This window comes from Rattus norvegicus, chromosome 3 (assembly GCF_036323735.1).
Source record: "Rattus norvegicus strain BN/NHsdMcwi chromosome 3, GRCr8, whole genome shotgun sequence".
Classification (NCBI taxonomy): domain Eukaryota; kingdom Metazoa; phylum Chordata; class Mammalia; order Rodentia; family Muridae; genus Rattus; species Rattus norvegicus.
The window spans coordinates 150649276-150670227 of NC_086021.1; the positions used below are offsets into that span (position 1 = coordinate 150649276).

The 20952-nt window shown below is 41.8% G+C and overlaps 1 protein-coding gene across 15 annotated transcripts in view; it reads right to left on the reverse strand.

The window, feature by feature from the left end:
* Positions 1 to 20952, reverse strand: part of Kif16b (kinesin family member 16B) — a 279523-nt gene that overhangs the window by 221043 nt on the left and 37528 nt on the right. For 13 of the 15 annotated variants that reach the window (XR_005501888.2, XM_063283800.1, XM_039105043.2 and 10 more), the window contains 7 exons: positions 18139 to 18255; positions 15243 to 15340; positions 14510 to 14619; positions 11151 to 11293; positions 9609 to 9777; positions 9320 to 9451; positions 8282 to 8457 (listed from right to left, as the gene is read on the reverse strand). Coding sequence is in view for 14 of the 15 variants with exons in the window: in XM_063283800.1 (XP_063139870.1) it covers positions 8282 to 8457; positions 9320 to 9451; positions 9609 to 9777; positions 11151 to 11293; positions 14510 to 14619; positions 15243 to 15340; positions 18139 to 18255 (945 nt within the window). In the remaining variant the exon portion in view is untranslated. The remainder of the gene's footprint in view (positions 1 to 8281; positions 8458 to 9319; positions 9452 to 9608; positions 9778 to 11150; positions 11294 to 14509; positions 14620 to 15242; positions 15341 to 18138; positions 18256 to 20952) is intronic. The other 2 variants (XM_063283799.1, XM_039105042.2) reach the window with 1 other exon arrangement.

Here is a 20952-nt window from a genome sequence, read left to right on the forward strand (position 1 = left end):
CTTGTTTCACTGTGCTTGGCATCCAGTATGTGGCCTGGCTATGCTATAACCTATGTTCATCTCTTTACCCATGCTGCAGAGCGTAAACTCTGAAGTGACTGATATACTGCAAAGTCTGCTGGGATCCTAGAACCAGTGGGCAGACAGCCTGGCGCTCACTTGCATGTTTAAGAGGCAGAAGCACAAGTGCCCTATTCTGTCTGCTGCAATTGCTACCAGAGACATCACAGGAGCAAACAGAAAGAGTCCAGCACCCAGGCAATAAGTTCTTTTTTTTTTTTTTTTAATTAACTTGAGTGTTTCTTATTTACATTTCGAGTGTTATTCCCTTTCCCGGTTTCCAGGCAAACATCCCCCTAATCCCTCCCCCTCCCCTTCTCTATGGGTGTTCCCCTTCCCATCCTCCCCCCATTACCACCCTCCCCCCAACAATCATGTTCACTGGGGGTTCAGTCTTAGCAGGACCAAGGGCTTCCCCTTCCACTGGTGATCTTACTAGAATATTCATTGCTACCTATGAGGTTAGAGTCCAGGGTCAGTCCATGTATAGTCTTTAGGTAGTGGCTTAGTCCCTGGAAGCTCTGGTTGCTTGGCATTGTTGTACTTTTGGGGTCTCGAGCTCCTTCAAGCTCTTCCAGTTCTTTCTCTGATTCCTTCAACGGGGGTCCTATTCTCAGTTCAGTGGTTTGCTGCTGGCATTCACCTCTGTATTTGCTGTATTCTGGCTGTGTCTCTTGGGAGAGATCTACATCCGGCTCCTGTCGGCCTGCACTTCTTTGCTTCATCCATCTTGTCTATTTGGGTGGCTGTATATGTATGGGCCACATGTGGGGCAGGCTCTGAATGGGTGTTCCTTCTGTGTCTGTTTTAATCTTTGCCTCTCTACTCCCTGCCAAGGGTATTCTTGTTCCCCTTTTAAAGGAGTGAAGCATTCACATTTTGATCATCCGTCTTGAGTTTCATTTGTTCTAGGCATCTAGGGTAATTCAAGCATTTGGGCTAATAGCCACTTATCAATGAGTGCATACCATGTGTGTTTTTCTGTGATTGGGTTAGCTCACTCAGGATGATATTTTCCAGTTCCAACCATTTGCCTACGAATTTCATAAAGTCATTGTTTTTGATAGCTGAGTAATATTCCATTGTGTAGATGTACCACATTTTCTGTATCCATTCCTCTGTTGAAGGGCATCTGGGTTCTTTCCAGCTTCTGGCTATTATAAATAAGGCTGCGATGAACATAGTGGAGCACGTGTCTTTTTTATATGTTGGGGCATCTTTTGGGTATATGCCCAAGAGAGGTATAGCTGGATCCTCAGGCAGTTCAATGTCCAATTTTCTGAGGAACCTCCAGACTGATTTCCAGAATGGTTGTACCAGTCTGCAATCCCACTAACAATGGAGGAGTGTTCCTCTTTCTCCACATCCTCGCCAGCATCTGCTGTCACCTGAGTTTTTGATCTTAGCCATTCTCACTGGTGTGAGGTGAAATCTCAGGGTTGTTTTGATTTGCATTTCCCTTATGACTAAAGATGTTGAACATTTCTTTAGGTGTTTCTAGCCATTCGGCATTCCTCAGCTGTGAATTCTTTGTTTAGCTCTGAACCCCATTTTTTAATAGGGTTATGTGTCTCCCTGCGGTCTAACTTCTTGAGTTCTTTGTATATTTTGGATATAAGGCCTCTATCTGTTGTAGGATTGGTAAAGATCTTTTCCCAATCTGTGGTTGCCGTTTTGTCCTAACCACAGTGTCCTTCAGGCAACAAGTTCTTAATAGAACCATGTTTATATTGGGTTATTAACAGGGGCCAGCCCCAGCCTTTTGGGGTTTGGCACTGAGGTGTAACACAGAGTTGGGCAAAAGACAAAAGTCTGATGATCCCCCGCCTTGTAACACCTTCTAACTGTACTGGGAGCTAAAAGCTGATGGCTTCTGGAAACTTAACACTCTCTTGCTTATGCTGTGACTGAAAACTGCTGGCTCCTTTTCTCTTTAACTCTCTGTGCTTAAATAAGCACTGGGAAAACTTAACTGTTCGAGTTCTGTGCCTAAATAAACTCTAAGAACTTAACACTTTATTGCTAACCTGTGCTTTAATAAGCACTAACAATGTAACTCTTTAACTCATCATTGCACTTAAGTAAGTGCTAATTTCTACTGAATTAACACATGCTATTTAGCAGTGGGGAATTAAATAAAAGGATTTATTGATAGAGCTCCTTTCTCTGGTGAGTCAGCCAGGAGTCAGGTGAGAGGCTTGATGCTTGTTAACATTTTTTGAACCAGAGAGAAAAGAAGGAAAGGAAAGAAGTCACTCACACAGACAACACATATGCCGGCTGAAGTGGAAAATGACTACACCACTTTTCTTTATTGCTTTCAGCCATTTTATAGCCTTTAGACAAAAAATTCTCTACGTAAGAAAGAATTACCTCATAGATAAAATGGTACATACAAGGGCAGTTACAGAAAGACATCAATAACAAGTTCAAAATAGTATTTCGCACTGTAAGCTCATTTTAAGTTTAAAGTAACAGTTTTTACATGGCCTTGACTTACCACAGTGCACACCTGTAGTTTCATCCTTGGAACTGAATGTTTTTCCCTGAACACAAATTTGTCCCAAGTCCATATCTCTTTTTTGTATAGTTATGAAAGCTCATTGTATTTCTTTTATGCAGCCTTTATTTACTATTAATTAGGAGCGGACACATTCTATTCTTGATTCTAACTTTATTACATCTTTCTAGGAAAAAAAATCCCATCTTAAAGCTTTCTTCCTAAAATTATCTGAATGAAATCAGGAATGCTATGAAATCATTAATTCACCTAAACAGCATTAATTCATGAAGGTTCACCTTTATGTTGATCTGTAGGAAATCTGCTCAATAGGGTGGACTAATGCCATGTAATAGTGACAGGAAAAGCACATCAGCTGCAAGTAGCAATCCTGAGATGAAGTCTCTTGGAACCTTGCCTTTCAGAGCTCACCCAGGTAAGCCACACAAGACAGTGGGCCACCTCTAAGAAGGCCACCCAATAGCCTTAGTCTTTCCTAAATGGCTCCTTCCAGTTATAGTACGTGAAAATGGGCATAAGCCAATTATCCTATTGGCTCTTTTAAGACAATATATTAAGAATATTTGGATAAACCCTTTAATTCTCTTTTTAAAGATTTTATTTCCATTGCTTGGCATTCACTGCATGGATAAGCTGTTGGTGCTTTCCTGACTGATGTCAATGCAGGTTTTTTTGAATCATGTGCTTTACCAGCAATGTTACAATGACTTTCCCTGCACTAACTGCCTACAGTATGCATGGCCGTATCGAAAGGATAAATTCCCTGGTGGGAAATTCCTCGGTCATCATGTGATTCTTACCTACGGTACCAGCATAGTTTTCATTGTTATCTACCTTTCTTAGGTTTTCTTCAGTTCAGCTAACTACTCCGTCTAATTGGATGACTATGGGCCACACTGGGACTCTTTGATGAACAGAGGGCATAGGTACTCAGTGGGGAAGTGAAAGCATTGAATTCAGAGGGTGGCGGTCTCTAGAGTACTCCTTCAGCTACCCACCCAGGGTAGAGATTCACATGGGCATGTATGCAGCCCACCTTGGTTTTGAAATCTATAGGCCACAGCAGCAGTCCAGTGAAAACACCACACGCACACCTTCCAGGGGTCTTCTGAGAGACTTGCCTCAGGAGACCCAAAGGTATAGCATCTCAGCTGCCATCTCAAGCTTATCTACTGTCCATCTTAACATGGATCAAATCCATCCTGTTCAGGATTATTTTTATCATTATAAATGCTGCCTGGTTATACAGCTGGCATCCACTTTTGTCCAGTTTACAGATATGAAAATTAAACTAAAGCCCTTTGCTAAGATGCTGTATACTCAACAGTATTCACTGTATTGGACATTTCCCACATGTTCTGGAATCTGAAACAATTTTTCTACAACTTGTGCCTACACTGTTTCTTCCCTTTCCTGTTAAGTTGGGATGCTTTTATTTATCCTCCCAGAGCAAGGGAAGTCGTGCTAGGTCATCTGCACTGCAGCTTCATTCTTAGTCTGAACTGTGCTGATTACACACAGCACATGCCTACGATGCTATGTGCACCTGCTGCCTCTCCACTAAATTCTGCCAGCCTTGCTCTCATGGAATGAGCGTTCTTGGAGTCAAACGTATTTCCAAATGTTTTGTGTTTTCCTTCTTAAAGTAGATATCCTGACTGATTTTAACTGATAACTGCACTCTACATCAGGACAAAGTAATCTTTTCTTGGGCTAAATGCATTGCTCTCTTCGTTCATTCTCCTCCTCTGTGGTTAGCTAATAGGACTCTACCTAGTCCCTCAAGCACCACTACCTTCACTTTACTCTGCAAGTTCTACTATTTCCATTCTAACACTGGGCCTGGCTACAAGAATGAGGAGTCCATTATGCCTCTGTCTTCTGAGCTTAGCCTAGGTATTCTTTGCTGCTTAATTCTCATTGTTCATTTCATATCTATTTTTATTAACTGACTTCTGTATTTGTGAAAGGTTGGGAATTGAAACATTTTCTTTCTATAAAATTAAAAGTGAAAAGATTTGTGAATACAACAAAGCACTTGACAAAAGAATGTACCCAGAGGCCAACTGCATTAATCATGTGAAAAGTACAAAGTAAACCATTTTGTGGCATATAGCCATCAAAATAGTTAATGACAAGTGGACAGCATGGAGGCCAAGCAAGCACCTGCAGAGACTGAACCAGACAAAACAGGTGCATGCTGCTGAGAAATGGGAATAGCACAACTACTTTAAAAGCTGGGGGCACCTCCAAAAATGATGCATTTATATGTACACTACTGACACAAGTCTTCTTAGGCACATGTGTCACAGAAGTATATCTGTATGGCACTAGAAGGCAAAGTAAGTCAGATAGGAAAGCCCCAGAAGTAAATCAAAAACTGATGGGAAGCTGAACTAGGGAATGTCTGTGTAATACAATAAATAGGAGTAAGTATGTCTTCACCTTCATGTAGCAGCATGAATGCACCTCATAAACGTGATGCTCAACGAAAGACACTGGATCCGAAGAACACAGACGGCAAGAGACCATGTACATAAAGAACAAAAGCAGGCAAATCCAAAAGCTCTGCAGTTTGCTTCCTCAAACAGAGGAAGATAGGTGCCCTGCAAAGGACAGCAAGGTGGGCCCTGGCAAGAGGACGAAGAGCAGCCTGAAAAATGATAGTGAAATTCTGTTCTCAAGAATGGTACAGGGAGATGAGAGACTTAAGCTTCTAAATCCTTGCAACTGTGTGTGTGTGTGTGTGTGTGTGTGTGAGAGAGAGAGAGAGAGAGAGAGAGAGAGAGATGCAATTTCTCTGTACTTAGATACTATTTTTGTAAAAATTCTCTCTATATACATATACTTTGAATAATAAGAGAAGTAAATACACATCAGAATCTTTTGTTTTATCAAATTGTATCTTTAAAAGTTTGGCACATGATCTCTTCAACTTCTATATACAAAAATTACTAAAAATAAGAACTGATTTGTATTTAGCTTTCCTTAAATAAACAATTCTAAAAATGGAAGTTAAATTAGCACTCTCAAAGAACTATGAGAGAATCTGAAGTAGAATATTCTAGAAATAGAGAAATATTCTCAGAAAGACTTACTCAAAATTATTTTGGAGAGAGAGTGAATGCAGGATGGTGTGTGTGTGTGTGTGTGTGTGTGTGTGTGTGTGTGTGTGTGTGTGTGTGTCTGTGTGTGTGTGTGTGTCTGTGTCTGTGTCTGTATCTGTGTGTGTCTGTCTGTGTGTGTGTGTGTGTGTGTGTGTGTGCAGGTGCACACATGTGAAAAGTTGGAGGGCAAGCAACTTGGTCCTCAGGTATCTTCCAACTTTGCTTGTTTGAAGTCTGTCTCTCACAGGCCTGGAAGTTCATACTTTAAGTCAAGCCAGCTGGTCCACAGCTCCCAGGGTTCTGCTATCTCCAAGCAGTCACCCCCTGCCCTGGCTTTATATAAGCAACTAACCAGGCCATCTCTCCAGTTCCTTACTCAGAGATTTTTTTTTAAATGAGTGTTTAAGAACATTTTTTATTGTGTTAATTATCACAAATTTAACTAAATAAGATATGCTTGTAATATCTCAAAGATTTATAGTTTCAGAATATTCCTTATTTTGAATTAGACTCCCATGTTCATGATAAGGTATATGCTAAATTTATCAAAATATATTCTAAATAGATTTTTCCACCTTCACCTCTTATCCTTTGTTAAGCAATGACATTAATTCAAAAAGAAATAGGAGGAATAAACAAAAACAAGTAAACAGAACAAACACAACCACAAACAAAGCAAACACAAGACAGGACTCTGAGATAGCTCAGTGGGTGTGCTGGGTAGTTTTATGTCACCTTGACACAAGCTAAAGTCATCTCAAGCAAGTCCTTCCATAAGATCTGGCTGTAGGCAAGTCTGTAGGGCATTTTCTCAGTGAGTGATTGATAGGGGAGGGACCAGCCCTTTGTGAGTGGGGCTATCCCTGGGCTGGTGGTCCTGAGTTCTCTAAGAAAACAGGCAGAGCAAGCCATGAGAAGCAAACCAGTAAGCAGCACTCCTCTGTGGCCTCTGCAGTAGCTCCTGCCTCTGAGCTCCTGCCCTATTTGAGTTCCTGCAGTGGCTTTCTTCCATGTTGAACAGTGATATGGATATGTAAGTCAAATAAACCCTTGCTCCACAATTTGCCTTTGGTTATAGTGTTTCAGCATAGCAATAGTAGTCCTAACTAAAAAAGTGGGTAAAGGTACTTGCTACCACTCCTGCCGACAGAAACTCCATCCTAGAAGCTAAGCTGTCTTCTGACCCCATGTGTGGCAGGGTATGTGCATACCCAGTCTCCCTCAACACATCCTCTTCAAAGATCAAGTAAAAGCAGCTGCATGTAGTTTTTCTCTCTTTTTAAGTATGTGAGTACACTGTCACTGTCATCAGACACACCAGAAGAGGGCATCAGATCCCATGACAGATGGTTGTGAGCCACCATGTGGTTGCTGGGAAGTGAACTCAGGACCTCTGGAAGAGCAGCCAGTGAGTGCTCTTAACCACTGAGCCATCTCTCCAGCCCAGCATTTCTCAAATACGTTCCTTCCACAGTAACCATTTTAAAAGGCCTTCTTCCCTGTAGAGGAGATTCTAACAGCAGTGTATAAGTAGAAACGAGTGCTGTGGTTCCTGCTGTCATACTCCACTGACAACTCCCTCTCACACCAAAAGCCTGCCGCCACAACACAAAGAGAAGTCTGTGCAGACACTTCAGGTGTAGTGAAGAAGTCCTGTTTGACAGTTGCCTGTCATCTTAAAGGAAAGGACTACCAGGCTGACTTCTGTATCTGGGCACAGGAAACTGAGATTTCATCTTGACAATATTTCCATAGTTCAAACCATTATGGGCTATCAAGAGTGTATAATCTTATGGGGAAAGCATTTCTCATTTACACAACATGAATAATTTAACAATAGACTTAAGATTTCCACACATAAGAATACAGAATGATATAAATATATCTTCATTTTATTTCTAAGAGCAAGAGTTAAAAACACTATCTCTGATTTTTTCCCTCAAGGGTGGCCTTCCTTTGCAGCACTGCCTAAGCTCACATTGGTCGTCACAGAGTATAGCCCTGCATGCACACGCTCAGACTGTAAGAAACAAGAGAGCACAGCTTCTTCTCCAGAATTCAAAGATCCTGAAGTGAGAGCATGTCAGCAATCATGCAAGGCTCTGTACTACAGCATCACAACCAGGCCACAGACAATGTCAGAGGCACTCCTTAGTCACTGCAGCCACCTGTGACAGGGCTAACGTGAGACAAGACTCAGAAAGGTGTTCCCACACGTCTTCCCACTGCAAAAATACATCTATAGTCATAAAATGCATGGGTGAAATCTTAAATAATATTTTAACCATCTGAATTTTTTTTTTACAAATTGAGATTATAGCACTAATCCTATCGCATGCTAAATCTCCATCCATAATTGATAACTATTAGATATTTAATCATTTAAGGCTTGGTGGATGAAATCTTACACCCCGTGTGCATCAGGAATGCAAAGGCTGATAGGAAGCTGATATAGCGACCAGCTAACTCATCTGAAGCTTTACTTAGTACTTATTTACTCAAATCAATACCACAGGATAATTGTCTCATTAAGATCTAGAAATAGATGCCATTACTCAAGGAAAATTATCTATAAATCTCAGAAAAACTCAACCTGATTCCCTTGAGCGAGCAGGGTTTTCAGCCTGGCTATTTCAGCTCGCAGCTCACGGATGAGTTTGACGTTGGCATCCTCATTAATGGTAGGCTTGTTGATGATGTTTTTGGCTCTATTTGCATAGCGAAGGGTACTTAGGGTTTCTCCATAATTGACATCAGCAGGTGAAATGGCTGTGAAGAATGAATATGAAAAATAATTCACCTAGCACTCCATGTTTCATTTAACACAAAGTTGGTTTGTAATTTAAAAGTCAGATCAACCCCAGGTCACAAGAAAGACTAAATATTCATTGCCACAGCAATGAATATTAAAAAAATTCTCTAAGCTTATAGGAAAGGGTGTTCACTATACCAAATTAAATGTCATTTTGCTCTTCTCACATCTATGATCAGCCATTTGAACAACTTCAAGATAGGGTGTGAGATATCCCATACAGGCGAGGTTTTCTCTACTGCTAACATGAACTTTCAGAACTGTGCTTCTCTAGTGCACAGGAATTAAAAGACTTTTACATTTCTGATTTTAAAAAATCAATTATCTTTAAGATCCCAGAGCCCATCAATTTTTTAAGATTACTTAATTCCTTCCTTCTACAAGCTTCGTTTAATTTTACACTGCAGCACACTGACACTGCTGTCTAACCTCTAAAACTGGGATAAATACACGGTTGTGTTCCCTTGATGACAACGGTCAGTGTGGGGCAAGGGCTGTGAAGAAAGGAGAGGAGCGAGAAGGGAAAAGGAGAGAGAGACAGGGAAGGAAAGCTGAGGTAATGAGTCCTGCGTTCCCAGTATCTTGCACTTTAAGCATGTCTGACTGCCACTATAGCCTCCTTGATGCCACGCCTACACAGAACTGCATATTCCAAACTACAGGTATGTCCCAATGGGTGATTCTCAAAACTGCAAGGAACCTTTATTTATTCTTTAAGATATAAAAGATGCTGCATCCCAGTGAGACACTTTCCATTTAAATATTTACACTTAATTCACAGGAAACACTGATGCTCAGGAGTATGATTTAAATTCTTACTGGCAATCATGATGGTTTTAGAGTTTCCTCCAAGGCTGTCTTTCAACAGCCAAGTCAAAACTGAATCCCTGTAAGGCACAAAAACTTGCTTCTTCTTCACAAGAGGGTTGGCTGCATCCTGAGATAAATCAGCTGCGGGAAGAAGAAAACAGGAGATAATGGCAAAGTCTCTGCTTAACTCTGAAAGACATGAACATGCTGTCTGGGTTTGTAAGGCAAACAGCAGCAAACGTGTTCTGCGCTAAAACAGTACAAGGAAATATAAGGCGGGAGGTGGCTGGAAACCTACCTAAGGCAGAAATGACATTTCCCAGAGTCACAAGGGACTTGTTTATGTTGCCCCCTTCCTTAAGTCTGACCCCAGTGGCACCAGTGGCATCTGCCCGCTCACTTCCTGCAAGGTCGACCAGGTGGATCTTGCTCACAGTTTCACACGGCATTTCGGCGTCGAACTTTGCCTATGGAGAGATATGCATGTAGCACAGAAGAGGACAGAATGCTCAAATCCCCACCACTTTCCACTCCCAGCAGAGATCTCTGAGGTGGATTCTTTTGTTCATTTATTTTACTAGCTATCACAGTGATTATGGGAACCTCCCAAATTAAACAGAATGCAATAGAACTCTCACATGTGAGTCTCATGCTCTCTAAATAAGAGCACTGGAGACAAGACACCTCAGGTCTGGAAACCAAAATAATATGACACTATCCTCTAAGGGGAACTGGGAAAGAATTAAAAAAACAAGTGACTAGCTTTGATCTTCTGGAAGCTCCAGCATTGCGGGTACAAGGGCTCTTCACACATGATAACACTGTGATGTAGGACATCATGTGACACTATGTAATAAAATACACCACATCTTTAAAGATGTAAAATACTAAAGTTTAAATTATCTTGTTTCTGAATCCTACCAGAACTATATATTTCCAAAGATCTTTAACCTATGTTTTATATTTTGAACCAAATGCAACAAAATAACAAACATATATTTTGATGGACCTACAAACCTCTTAGAAACTAGTCTGCTACATCCTGGTTAAGCATCTATCAGAAAGCTGAAACAAGCCAGTAAACCACAGTAGAGTAAAGCAAAGCTCTAAGGGATGATCCAGCAGGACAGGGAATTGCCTGAGAGTGCTTTTGACTGGCTTTGGAGACTCAACTCACTCTCCTGTCTCTAATCTTCAAATTAGTAAAGGCCTGTATGGCTGTTTGCTGGTGTGTTCACTGTCAGTGTGGACAGGCAATGACAACTGCTAAACCTTGCTGAAGCCAAGACTCGCAACTGTGTATTCCTGTGGTCTGGCTTTGGTAACAACTACTTCTCCTCAGCCATTTTCAGTCACCTTCAAGATGCTGTCCACCACCCGACCACAACGAATTCTTATGTTAGTGCCTCTAAGTGTTCCCGGAACTCTAATATGGCTCTAATCATAATCAACACCACCAGGGCCCATGGAGCGATAATGTGTTACACCCGTTCCTCACCTTGGCCTCCAGCTGCTCAGCCTCAAAATCCATTATCTCCCACAGTGCTTATAACAATGAAAACTTTTGCTTAATTAGGCACAGAGCAAGTTTCTCTTATGCCTAGAACAAGGTGGAAGCCTGCTAAATATCTCTTAAGGATATACATCAGAACATTTAAATCATTGTGAATGCAGAAAGGCTGAGCACACAGCACATGGTCAACTCTAATTAACAAGGAAGTGACAGTCAGTCACCTTTGCTTGCTACTGTTCCTGGTTCAACAATGATCTGTGCTCAGCTCCTGCTAATCATCCAGGAAAGGCCTGAGGAATGGAGCCTCTGCTCCATGGCTGCAGTTACCTGAGTGAACTTGATGGTGAAGATGGCGTGCGACCTGCTACTGACATCATTCATCCCCGTCGCTGCAGTGGTACGATTGATATTTCCTGCGTCCATAAGTTCTTCCACATCACTGTAATTCTGGACTAAATGCTTGGATAAATCTGGAAAGAAAGAAGAAAGGAGCAATGAAATCCTTCTGTTATGTAATGAAGTAAATGAAGCTTCCCCCTAAGAATCATCCATGACTACACATCTGCCAGCATCTGTGTCCTGTGGTTGAAGATGTTAGAGAGCGGTGCTCTGTAACGCAGACAGGGAGCTGAGCAAGCTGGCCGGCCCCAGTGGGCTTCAAGAACCCACTGCATGAGCGCCCACTGCATGCCACTGCACAGAGTGAGGCCGCAGCTATCAACAGCAATCTCCAGGAAGCTGCCATGGCACAAGGAAGAAGAGAATAAAAGGTCTACCTTCAGGAACCACCTCGTGTAGGCCCAACCCTCATGCAAAACCTGAAAACATAGTGTACTCTAAAAAAATTTACTGCCTCTTTTTTCTTGAAGGGAGAGTAGCTCATAGGTTAAAAGTTGAAGTGCACAGGGCTCCTCTGCTTTTTCCCTACAGCAAACTCTCTTGTTTGTTTCTCTTCTGTCAGGTAAGCAAAGTTGGCTGATTCCCCTATACCCTTCAAAAATCCAGCCAGCATACGAAGGCAGTTACGCACACTATCAAGTTGTCCTCCCTCCCCGTCCATACACATAGGAACATACTAGGCTAGACACACATGAGACCCTTTGATCAGTCCCTCACATCAAGATAAAATGATTTTTAGAGCAGCAGATCACAACATTGTTGTGCATCTTGCTTTCTACTTATGTACACATAAGGATCCTCTGTAACGTTAAGGTGACCTAGTATTCACTTTTAAGGCTACAGAGAAATGCCTGTACAGCAGAACCACAACCAACTTAACCAGCCTTCTCTTGAGACTACAGAGGTTGTTTGTTTTACTTTATTTCCAAATACAATGAGCTGTTAAAATATTTTGTGCATCAGTCTTTCCAAATGCATGGGAATGTGGCTACAAAATAAATTCTAGGAAGTAGAACTGCTAAGTCAAAGGATATTAGGAATGCTGCCATCCACTGCAGAGCTCCCTCCACAGAGAGCCGTTCATAACAGCAGGAGTGGGGGTGTGAGCTTGGGTGGTGATACAGCCTAGTACTATAGAGCCCTTGCCTGGCATGCTCAAAGGAAACTCTAGGTCTAGTTCCTATCATGATGGGGGGAAAATAATTTTTCTTCTATGGCTTCCGGGTTTTTAAATCAACCTTTAAAAAAAGCCCCCCTTCTACAATTCTGGAAAAAAATAACCCATGGTTCTTATAATCATGTAATTCTTTCATATTTCCCGTTAAATCCTTGACCTCGTTTTGGTCTAAACATTGAATGATGACACTTTATTTTTTCTCATATAATCTATAACCCATACCCCCCAATATTTGAATAATGTATTATTTATAAGGATTATAACTACAAAGGTCAATATCCAGATGTTTGTACCCTGTTTAATTATTCTGTCCCTTAATATATCAGTTTTATATGTTTTGACATCTGCTACAACAATTAAAAGAAAAATGTAAAGGCTCATGTTAGACTGAAAGCAATAGGTATTCCGTAACAATGCCCCAGCACATACACACACAGACACAGCTGCACACCTTTCTCTGGGGAGACAGAGCACAGACACAATGGGAACTGAAGAAAATATAAATGGGTCCTATGGCACACAGATGACCTCAAGATAAAAACGGGAACTAAAAGAGGTAAATCTTCAAACCCATGTTTTGGCCCATTCTTAATAGCAAGGAAACACACTTCATAGACAATGCCATAAGAAACCATGTTTCCATTAGCAATGCCTACAGGCTGCGCCAGCAGTTACTCGGTCCCCTTTGAGAGAGCAAAATTGGCCACATAACAACCCAATATTAGTTACTTCCCTCACTGATGTGATAATACCTGATAAAGCAACTTAGTGGAGGAAAGGTTTATTTTGGTTCATGATTAAAGGGGATGCAGTCCACCACCATGGGGGAGGTATGGTGGCAGAAATAGGAAGCACTTGGTCATGAGACACACTGAGTCCATAGTCAGGAAACAGCGATAAATGCTCTTATGTTCACCTTTATTCAGTCTGTGTCTGCAAATCAGGGCATGGTGCTACCCACATTTGGGGTGAAGTAGTCTCACCTCAACTAAAGTAGTCTGAGTAGTTCCTCACAGACACACCCAGAGATTGGTTTCCATAGTAACTTGAAATCCCATGGAGTTGACAACAAGATTAACTATCACAGCCTATTTTTAAATACCTGGCAAGAGCTAGTTTACAGTACAACATTACATGTAACACCCTCCATGACTACTGTCCCTCAGTTAGTATAGGAATGGGGGCGGCCACTGGTAACAAGTTTTCACAATCATGGCCCAGGAACTGCAGTGCTCATACCAGAAGGTTACAACTTAACACCACAAAGCTGCAGCCCAGAAATGGTGCCAAGATCCTTCGACCAAGACTGTCCTGAACTGCATGACCCTGTTTGCGTGGCTGTTAATTGTATAGTACAGGATACACAACTGAAGGTTACATGCAGAGGCTCAAGCTGACCTCTTAGAACTGTACTTCAGCCAGTCTGGACTGTACTCCTCCTTCACATGGGGCACACGCTACATGCCAGAAAACTGCACGCAAAGAGACCCACCCTAAGTATAAGTGAAGACCTCCACAGCACATTAATGTGCTGCTCTAGCTATGGCTTAGCCTGCTGTGCCTCTGTATGATACTCAATAAACCACTTCTCCTGTTTGAGTCTAGACGGTGAATTCATTCACTGCCCGCCAGGCCCTTCCTGACAATGCAGAGGTGGATGCTCAGTCCACCACAGCTACCCTGTCACAACACAGAGTCAAGAACCACGGGAAGACAAACAAGAGGCACGGGACAGTCTCCTTCCATCCAGCACCCATTAGGGTCTGGGAACGTATGCTAGTAAAATGCACTGTCACTGAGACACACAGGCTTGGGGTCAGCACTTCATCATTTTGTTAGAGGAACTAGGAAAACAAACCTCCAAGAGAGCTCTTAAAGCCAAAGAAATGGTGAGTAGGCCTTACAAAACACCTAGTATATACAATATATAGATATACAAGATGAAAGTTAGCGAGTGCCAGCTCCTGTCACTTCTATAATACTAAAGTTCCAAAAGCAAACAACTTTTTAAATTCTTATCATCACCACACTTTGGTATTTTTTTATTTTTATACCAATCCAAGGGAGAACAGGAGAGTGAATGTATGAAGACAAGAAACTTTCTTCTTACCCTCAACATACGGTCCTTCTTTGGGATGCTCACGGACTCTTAAATTGAAGGTCTTAGATGACTTCCGCCTAAGTAGGTCTCTCACACGTTCATTATAAATTTCTAAGTAGCTAAAAATTTTAAATAGAATTAATTTTATAAAAAGTTTTAAGACATTAATAGTAACAAGCACAATTCTCATAGCAACAGCAGCCATATACACCTCTGCTATGCACTTTATAAGAAGTATTGCACTCAATCCTTGCAATGGTTCAAGGATTATCATCTGTAAAAATATAACGAAAGGTCTGGTGTGCTTTAAATAACTTGCCCAGAGTCACAGTCACTAAGAGGACAACTGGCTCTGAGCAGCACAGGTCAACACAGCTCTGCTCAAGACCCCTAGGGACCAGCTCCTGACAGAGACTCAGTAACAAAAAGGAGAAGGTGCTCTGTGCACCCAGACTGATGTTAAGTAAAAGAGTGAGCCTGACTGTATACACTCGATAGTCAAGGCTCACTCCATTTGAGATAAAAATAGAATACTAAAGCTTCCCATCAAGCTAGGCCACCTCACACACAAATTGTACCCATGCAGTCTCACTTTTATTCCTAACTAACATTGAGGTCAGGTCAGGAAGGGGCAGGCTCATCTTAGGCAATCTCCACTCTCACCCACATCTCTCCCAGACCTCTGTGCAAGTCAAGCAGCCTAGGCTCCCTCAGAACTTTACATCTCACATCATGGTCCTACCTGACTTCTGTCCTAAAAGAGGCTTCATCCCATCTAGTGGTTTCATTGATCCGACTGAAGAGAGCTTCACAGATCCGAGGTATTAAGCCAGAATCCCCCTGAAATAAAGAAGGGTGTCATAGCCGTCACTTTCAGGCAGACCATGAATTTGCATTTTGCTGGCATGGACTTAGGCTCCAGCGGCCTGCATGCCAAGCCCACACCTTCCATCAAGTTCCACTACAGGACTTCTTATTCTCTGAAATAAAAGCTAAGTTCTAATGTTCTAATGCTAGGTAAGTTCTTCTAAGTTCTAATGCTAGGACTTGTATATTTTTATAAGATGTTAAATCAATTAACAATGGCTTGCAAGGATAAGGAGGCATATTCTCTATCAAAGAAGATAATTTATAGTGTAAAATAAATGTTAAAAATTAATAAATCACAAAGCAGGGATAACAAATACCAGGCAGAAAAGAAACACTAGAAAAAAAAAACAATAACTTTATTAAGTCCTCCAGATACCCATATTAAAAATGTAGGTTGCAAAAGCACATTTAACTATGGAAGCCAGCCTTCCTCTGCTATACAATCTCTGTATAAGGCCTCTCTCTTAGGAAGAGAAATGTCACCTTGTCCAAGTGGTGTAGCTACATAATCATAGTTCTGCAAGCATGAACAAGCTTGTGAGCAGCACCCTGTGGACTGACTAGCTTTACTTGATACAAGCGAAAGTCATCTGAGAGGAGGGAATCTTTTTTTTTTATTTTTTAAAGCTTTATTCATTTATTATATATAAGTACACTGTAGCTGTCTTCAGACACACCAGAAGAGGGCATCGGATCTCTTTACAGATGGTTGTGAGCCACCATGTGGTTGCTGGGAATTGAACTCAGGACCTCTGGAAGAGCAGTCGGTGCTCTTAACCGCTGAGCCATCTCTCCAGCCCGAGAGGAGGGAATCTTAATGGAGAAAATGCCTCCGTAAGATAAGGATCTACGCAGACAAGAGCATTTCCTTAATTAGTGATTGATGGGAAAAGGCCCAGCTCATTGTGGGTGGGGCCATCCCTGGGCTGGTGGTCCTAGATTCTATGAGAAAGCAGGCTGAGCAAACCAGGGGAAGCAAGCCAGTAAGCGACCCCCTCCATGGCCTCTGCATCAGCTCCTGCCTTCAGATTCCTGCCCTGTTTGAGTTCCTGTTCTGACTTTCTTCAGTGATGGACGGACTATAGATGTGGAAGTGTAAACCAAATAAAAATAAACCCTTTCCTCCCCAACTTTCTTTTGGTCATAGTGTTTCATCACAGTAATGAAAACCCACATCAAGACACTCTGCATCAGGCAAAACACTCCACTGGAAACTTAACTCCTCTCTCAAGACTGTAAAAATTATCATTGCCATCTTAAGGGTTTTCTTTTTCCTCTTTGTATCTTACATTCAATTGGTACCAACTGTTAGCAAGGAAAACTGAACCTTCCACCACAGTTTTTGTTCTTATTTAAATAAGTAGGTAAAATACTGAAGCTGTACTTACCTATAGGGTGGGGGGAAAGCACCTGGTGTTTAGAAGTGCTGTGTAAATGTTTTATATAAAGTAGAGATCGGATATACAAATTTCATTTTTAGAGTTTTGTTTTTCAAAAGTTCAGTCAGAAAACAAAAAGAGAATAAATAATAGTCAAAGTTCAATGGGACGTTCCAACCGTGCCGTCGTCTCCCGTGCTCGTCCTAGCTTCCAGCACCGTGACGCACAGTTTGGTGTCACACTTCCTATGTAAGCACAAAGTCGGGGCTTGAGAAGCCAGGTTCCAGGCTCTGATATGATGTCTTGAGATTTGTTCCCCTCAAACACCATAATTACAAGGACCACCGAACCTTGAGCACTATAGACACCACTGTGTCTGCTGGCAGGGAGCCCTAAAGCTTCTCAGGGTCTACGTCAAGAACAAGCCACGGGCTTGGCAGTACTGAACTGAGTTCTGCTGCCACATGAGGAAAAAAAAATACACACACACACACACACACTCTCTCTCTCTCTCTCTCTCTCTCTCTCTCTCTCTCTCTCTCTCTCTCTCTCTCATGTAAGAGCGCACACACAGAGAGCACTGTCTAAGTCTTAAACAGCCCTGTGTGGTTTTGGTAGCTATTGCTTTGCTTCTTTGTTTTCTGTGTTGTTAGGGAGCAGTCAGGGCCTTGAGCACGTTGTGCAGGTGTTCTGCCACCAAGCTACTAAGCCACACTCCCAGTCCTTTTTGAGACACAGTCTCCCTGAGTTGATCGTCAGGATGGCTTGAAGCTTGTGACCATCCTGCAGCAGCCTCCCAAGAAGTTGGGATTATGTATGTACCACCATGTCCTCTACCTACATCGTACTTTTCTATACTCAGGTACAAATACAATGTATGTGCCTGTTAATCACTAAACTGGGGATGCTGTGTTTATAAGCATATAAACTGTAAGGGCTCTCTCTATAAGGTCAACTTTTTCATGTTTGCTGGACTTACCTAATACCTTTCCATCAAAAAGTTAGATTTTCTTTCTTACACTGTTCTTAGGAAAAAAATGTTCTGAATAATTTCAAAAAGAATAGACTTTGGTAATTTCATTCAAACTGTTATGCTGGCAGAAAAGAAGAATAAATTACATTCTTGATAAGATAATAAGGCCTTTAAAAGCAGAAATGAATTGGGATTTGTACCCATTATTTGTGCTTATAACATAAAACTATTTCTAATTTCAAATCTCTCCAAGGAAATATAGTTCAACTTATTACTGAGTTTTATCTTGTTATTAAAGGAAGATCAGAACAGGAAAAGTTGGTGCAGATCAGGTACATAAAAGATAATTCTATCACTCCAGGAAAAGATAGTAAGAAACTTCCTTCTCTCACGACACAAACAACTAAACAACGTACAGAATTTCCCATCATAGTGTAGGACTTTCCGGATCCAGTTTGCCCATATGCAAAGACACAAGCGTTATAACCTTCAAATGCAGATTTCACAACATCTGTGCCCAGAGTTTTGAAAACCTAAAAAGAAGGGAAAAAAAGATAAACACAAAGGATACAAGCACCGTGGATTTAACAAAAGCCCTGCCATATTGACAATGTTCTTGAATGTTACTTTCATCTTTAGGAATTACAGCATAAAAATAACTCACTGCCGAGCTATGACAACGGAATATGTATGCACGCCAGGTTTTAATCAAAAGTAAACTTTCCAAGCAAGCAAAAAGCAACACTGTTCTCTTTCCTGCTTAAGTTAGCAAACAACTTCTGAAATATAAATGTAAACAAGGCCAAGTGGCAATTGTGTCTGGGAGCAAAGATTTTAACACGTGATGTTAAAATTCAGAACTGCATAATGTGTGAAGCTATTCATCTATCAAAGCCTTCAGAAATTAATATTCAAAACCTAAAGGTCACAGAAGCCAGAAATTATTGTCTGAATCCTGCCAAGTAAAAGCTTTCATTTCTCAGGGCCAATACTCCTCAAGGATGTATCTCTAGGAGACCTGGAGTAGCAGAATGCTGGGAGTGGGGCGCTAAGACAACAATTGTAGGGCTCCCTCACAAGAGGTTCCCAATGTATTTATTTACCTGTTTGGATACTTATCCAGATACTTGCAGACAAGGTGTGGAGGAGACAAGATAGGTGGAGATGGTTACAACCATGACCTAAGTTTCTGTCCAGTGCACCACATAACCACCATTTGGGGAGGGAGGAGAGGGTAAAGGATGAAGCACAGACACTCCAGGAGGACACCTAATGTAAGTGAGGCTAATGAACATATCAAGCGGCCCTAGTACACCAAGCTGGGAAGGGATTAGCCAAAGCTCAGTTGATGTCTCAAGTCCTCTAAGCCCAGCCTAACAAGGCCAACTCAAATGTCCCTCTGCTACAGACACTAGGAGCATCAGCAGCAAGAGATGCCACAGAAAGTATGCCGTCAGGTTCACAGAAGGACCTGGAAAAACAAATAGATGGGATGACCACAGTACAAGGTGAGAGCTCCTACAATGATGATGTCCTCTAAGCCAAGGTCAGGAGACCCAGAAAGCCATTTCTCCCAAACTACCCAGGGCAGCAAATCCTAAACTATACTAGCCGTGAGAGGACCAGAGCTCTCAAGAGACTCAGTGACCAGGCCAGCAACCCAGTCCAGTGAAATATGATTCCCTAAATGAAACTAGCAATCAGTACATCACAAAACTTCCCAAATGAGTACTGCATACCTGACCACAGCAGAATCTGGATGCAACAAAAATATAGCCAAATAGACTGGGGCTTCCCTCCTTTTGCTTGGTTTGCACTTGCTTCAGATCCTAAATGGAACTTTACTAACTGTAACTTCAACTGAATTTCTACCAAAAATGGCTACAGCCACTCGTTCTCAGTTAATTTTTACCCATTTGAGCTTCAGACACTGTTATTTTCTAATCTCACTGTCAAAGTCTAATGACTTAGTCAATACCCAGCCGTGACAGCTCACATTTACTGGGCACTGTCACAGGCTCACTGATTAATTCAAAGGAGAGAGGGCTCGTGAACCCTCAGATGAGGAAGCTGAGAGGGAAAGTCAGAACTCAGGCTTCGTAAAGAGCAGCAGAACTGGGGCTGTACCCTCATCACAGGGCTTTAGTGACATCTTCTACAATCACAAACTCTGGTGCTAGCCGAGAGGATTCATTTCCAAACTCCAGGGAACTCAGGAGTCCAGGCAACAAGCTTGGGGCTCCTTTCTCCACTCTGTATGAACTGAAAGTAAAAATTCTACTTCTCCAATTTTCTCAGATTGGAGCAGAAAAAAAAAAAATCTTCCACAGGCATTTCAGAGAATAGGGTAGGGACATTTCTCATAGCCCAGACTAAGGTAAAATAAATCATGCTAAGCAGTTAAACCACACTCAAATCTAGAGACTGACTAGAGACTGACTATCCCATCAACACCAAACCCTGACCAAGCCCCTCACAGTTAGCCCTATATGCTTTGCCGTGTGTGGAAACACTTTAAAATTGATTTCAAGAGTGATCCAAGATATCCTAGGGTCTCACTAGCAGGGAATCTACCACAAGAGGGCACTGCTAAAACAAAGACACTGCCATCTAGCTGGTTTCACCAAGGTTGAAATAAGGAGGCAGGTAGTATGAGATCAAAGCCTGCACCTGGAGTGCTGAAGAACCATGAAGAAAATTAAGACTTTATTTAATGCTCTGAAGTTTACAAGAATGTGGGTTTAAATTGCTCATTGATTTTTTCCCCTAATTCTAAAACAATTGCTTGTTTTTTAGACTCAAAGGAAACTTTATAGCAATAGATATGATATATTTTCTTTATACTTTTACAGTCAACTGATGAAGCAAAAGGGGGAAGAAAGAAGGCCAGTAGCTCCCGCCGTGCTGGCTTCATGGTGCTTGGCTCCCCTCACTCGTCACCAGCAAGCTGCAAAGCTGAGTAGATACTTGGTACTGAGGCCTTCCTGACTGCTAACGGAGAATGAGGGAGTGTCTCAATATGTTAACGTTAGTGACAACTGTTTCCCTGCATCTCTGTCGCCTTATTAACACAGGGAGTGTGTTCAGAAGTTCTTCAGACAACCCCAGGCTCCTCTCTGTAGAGTCCCTGAAACACCAACAAGAGAGGCTGTGTAGCCACCTAAAGCATGGCACTTTTCTTGTCCTAAAGCTTTGCACAACCTAGATCTACCTTGAAACTGGACATCAGG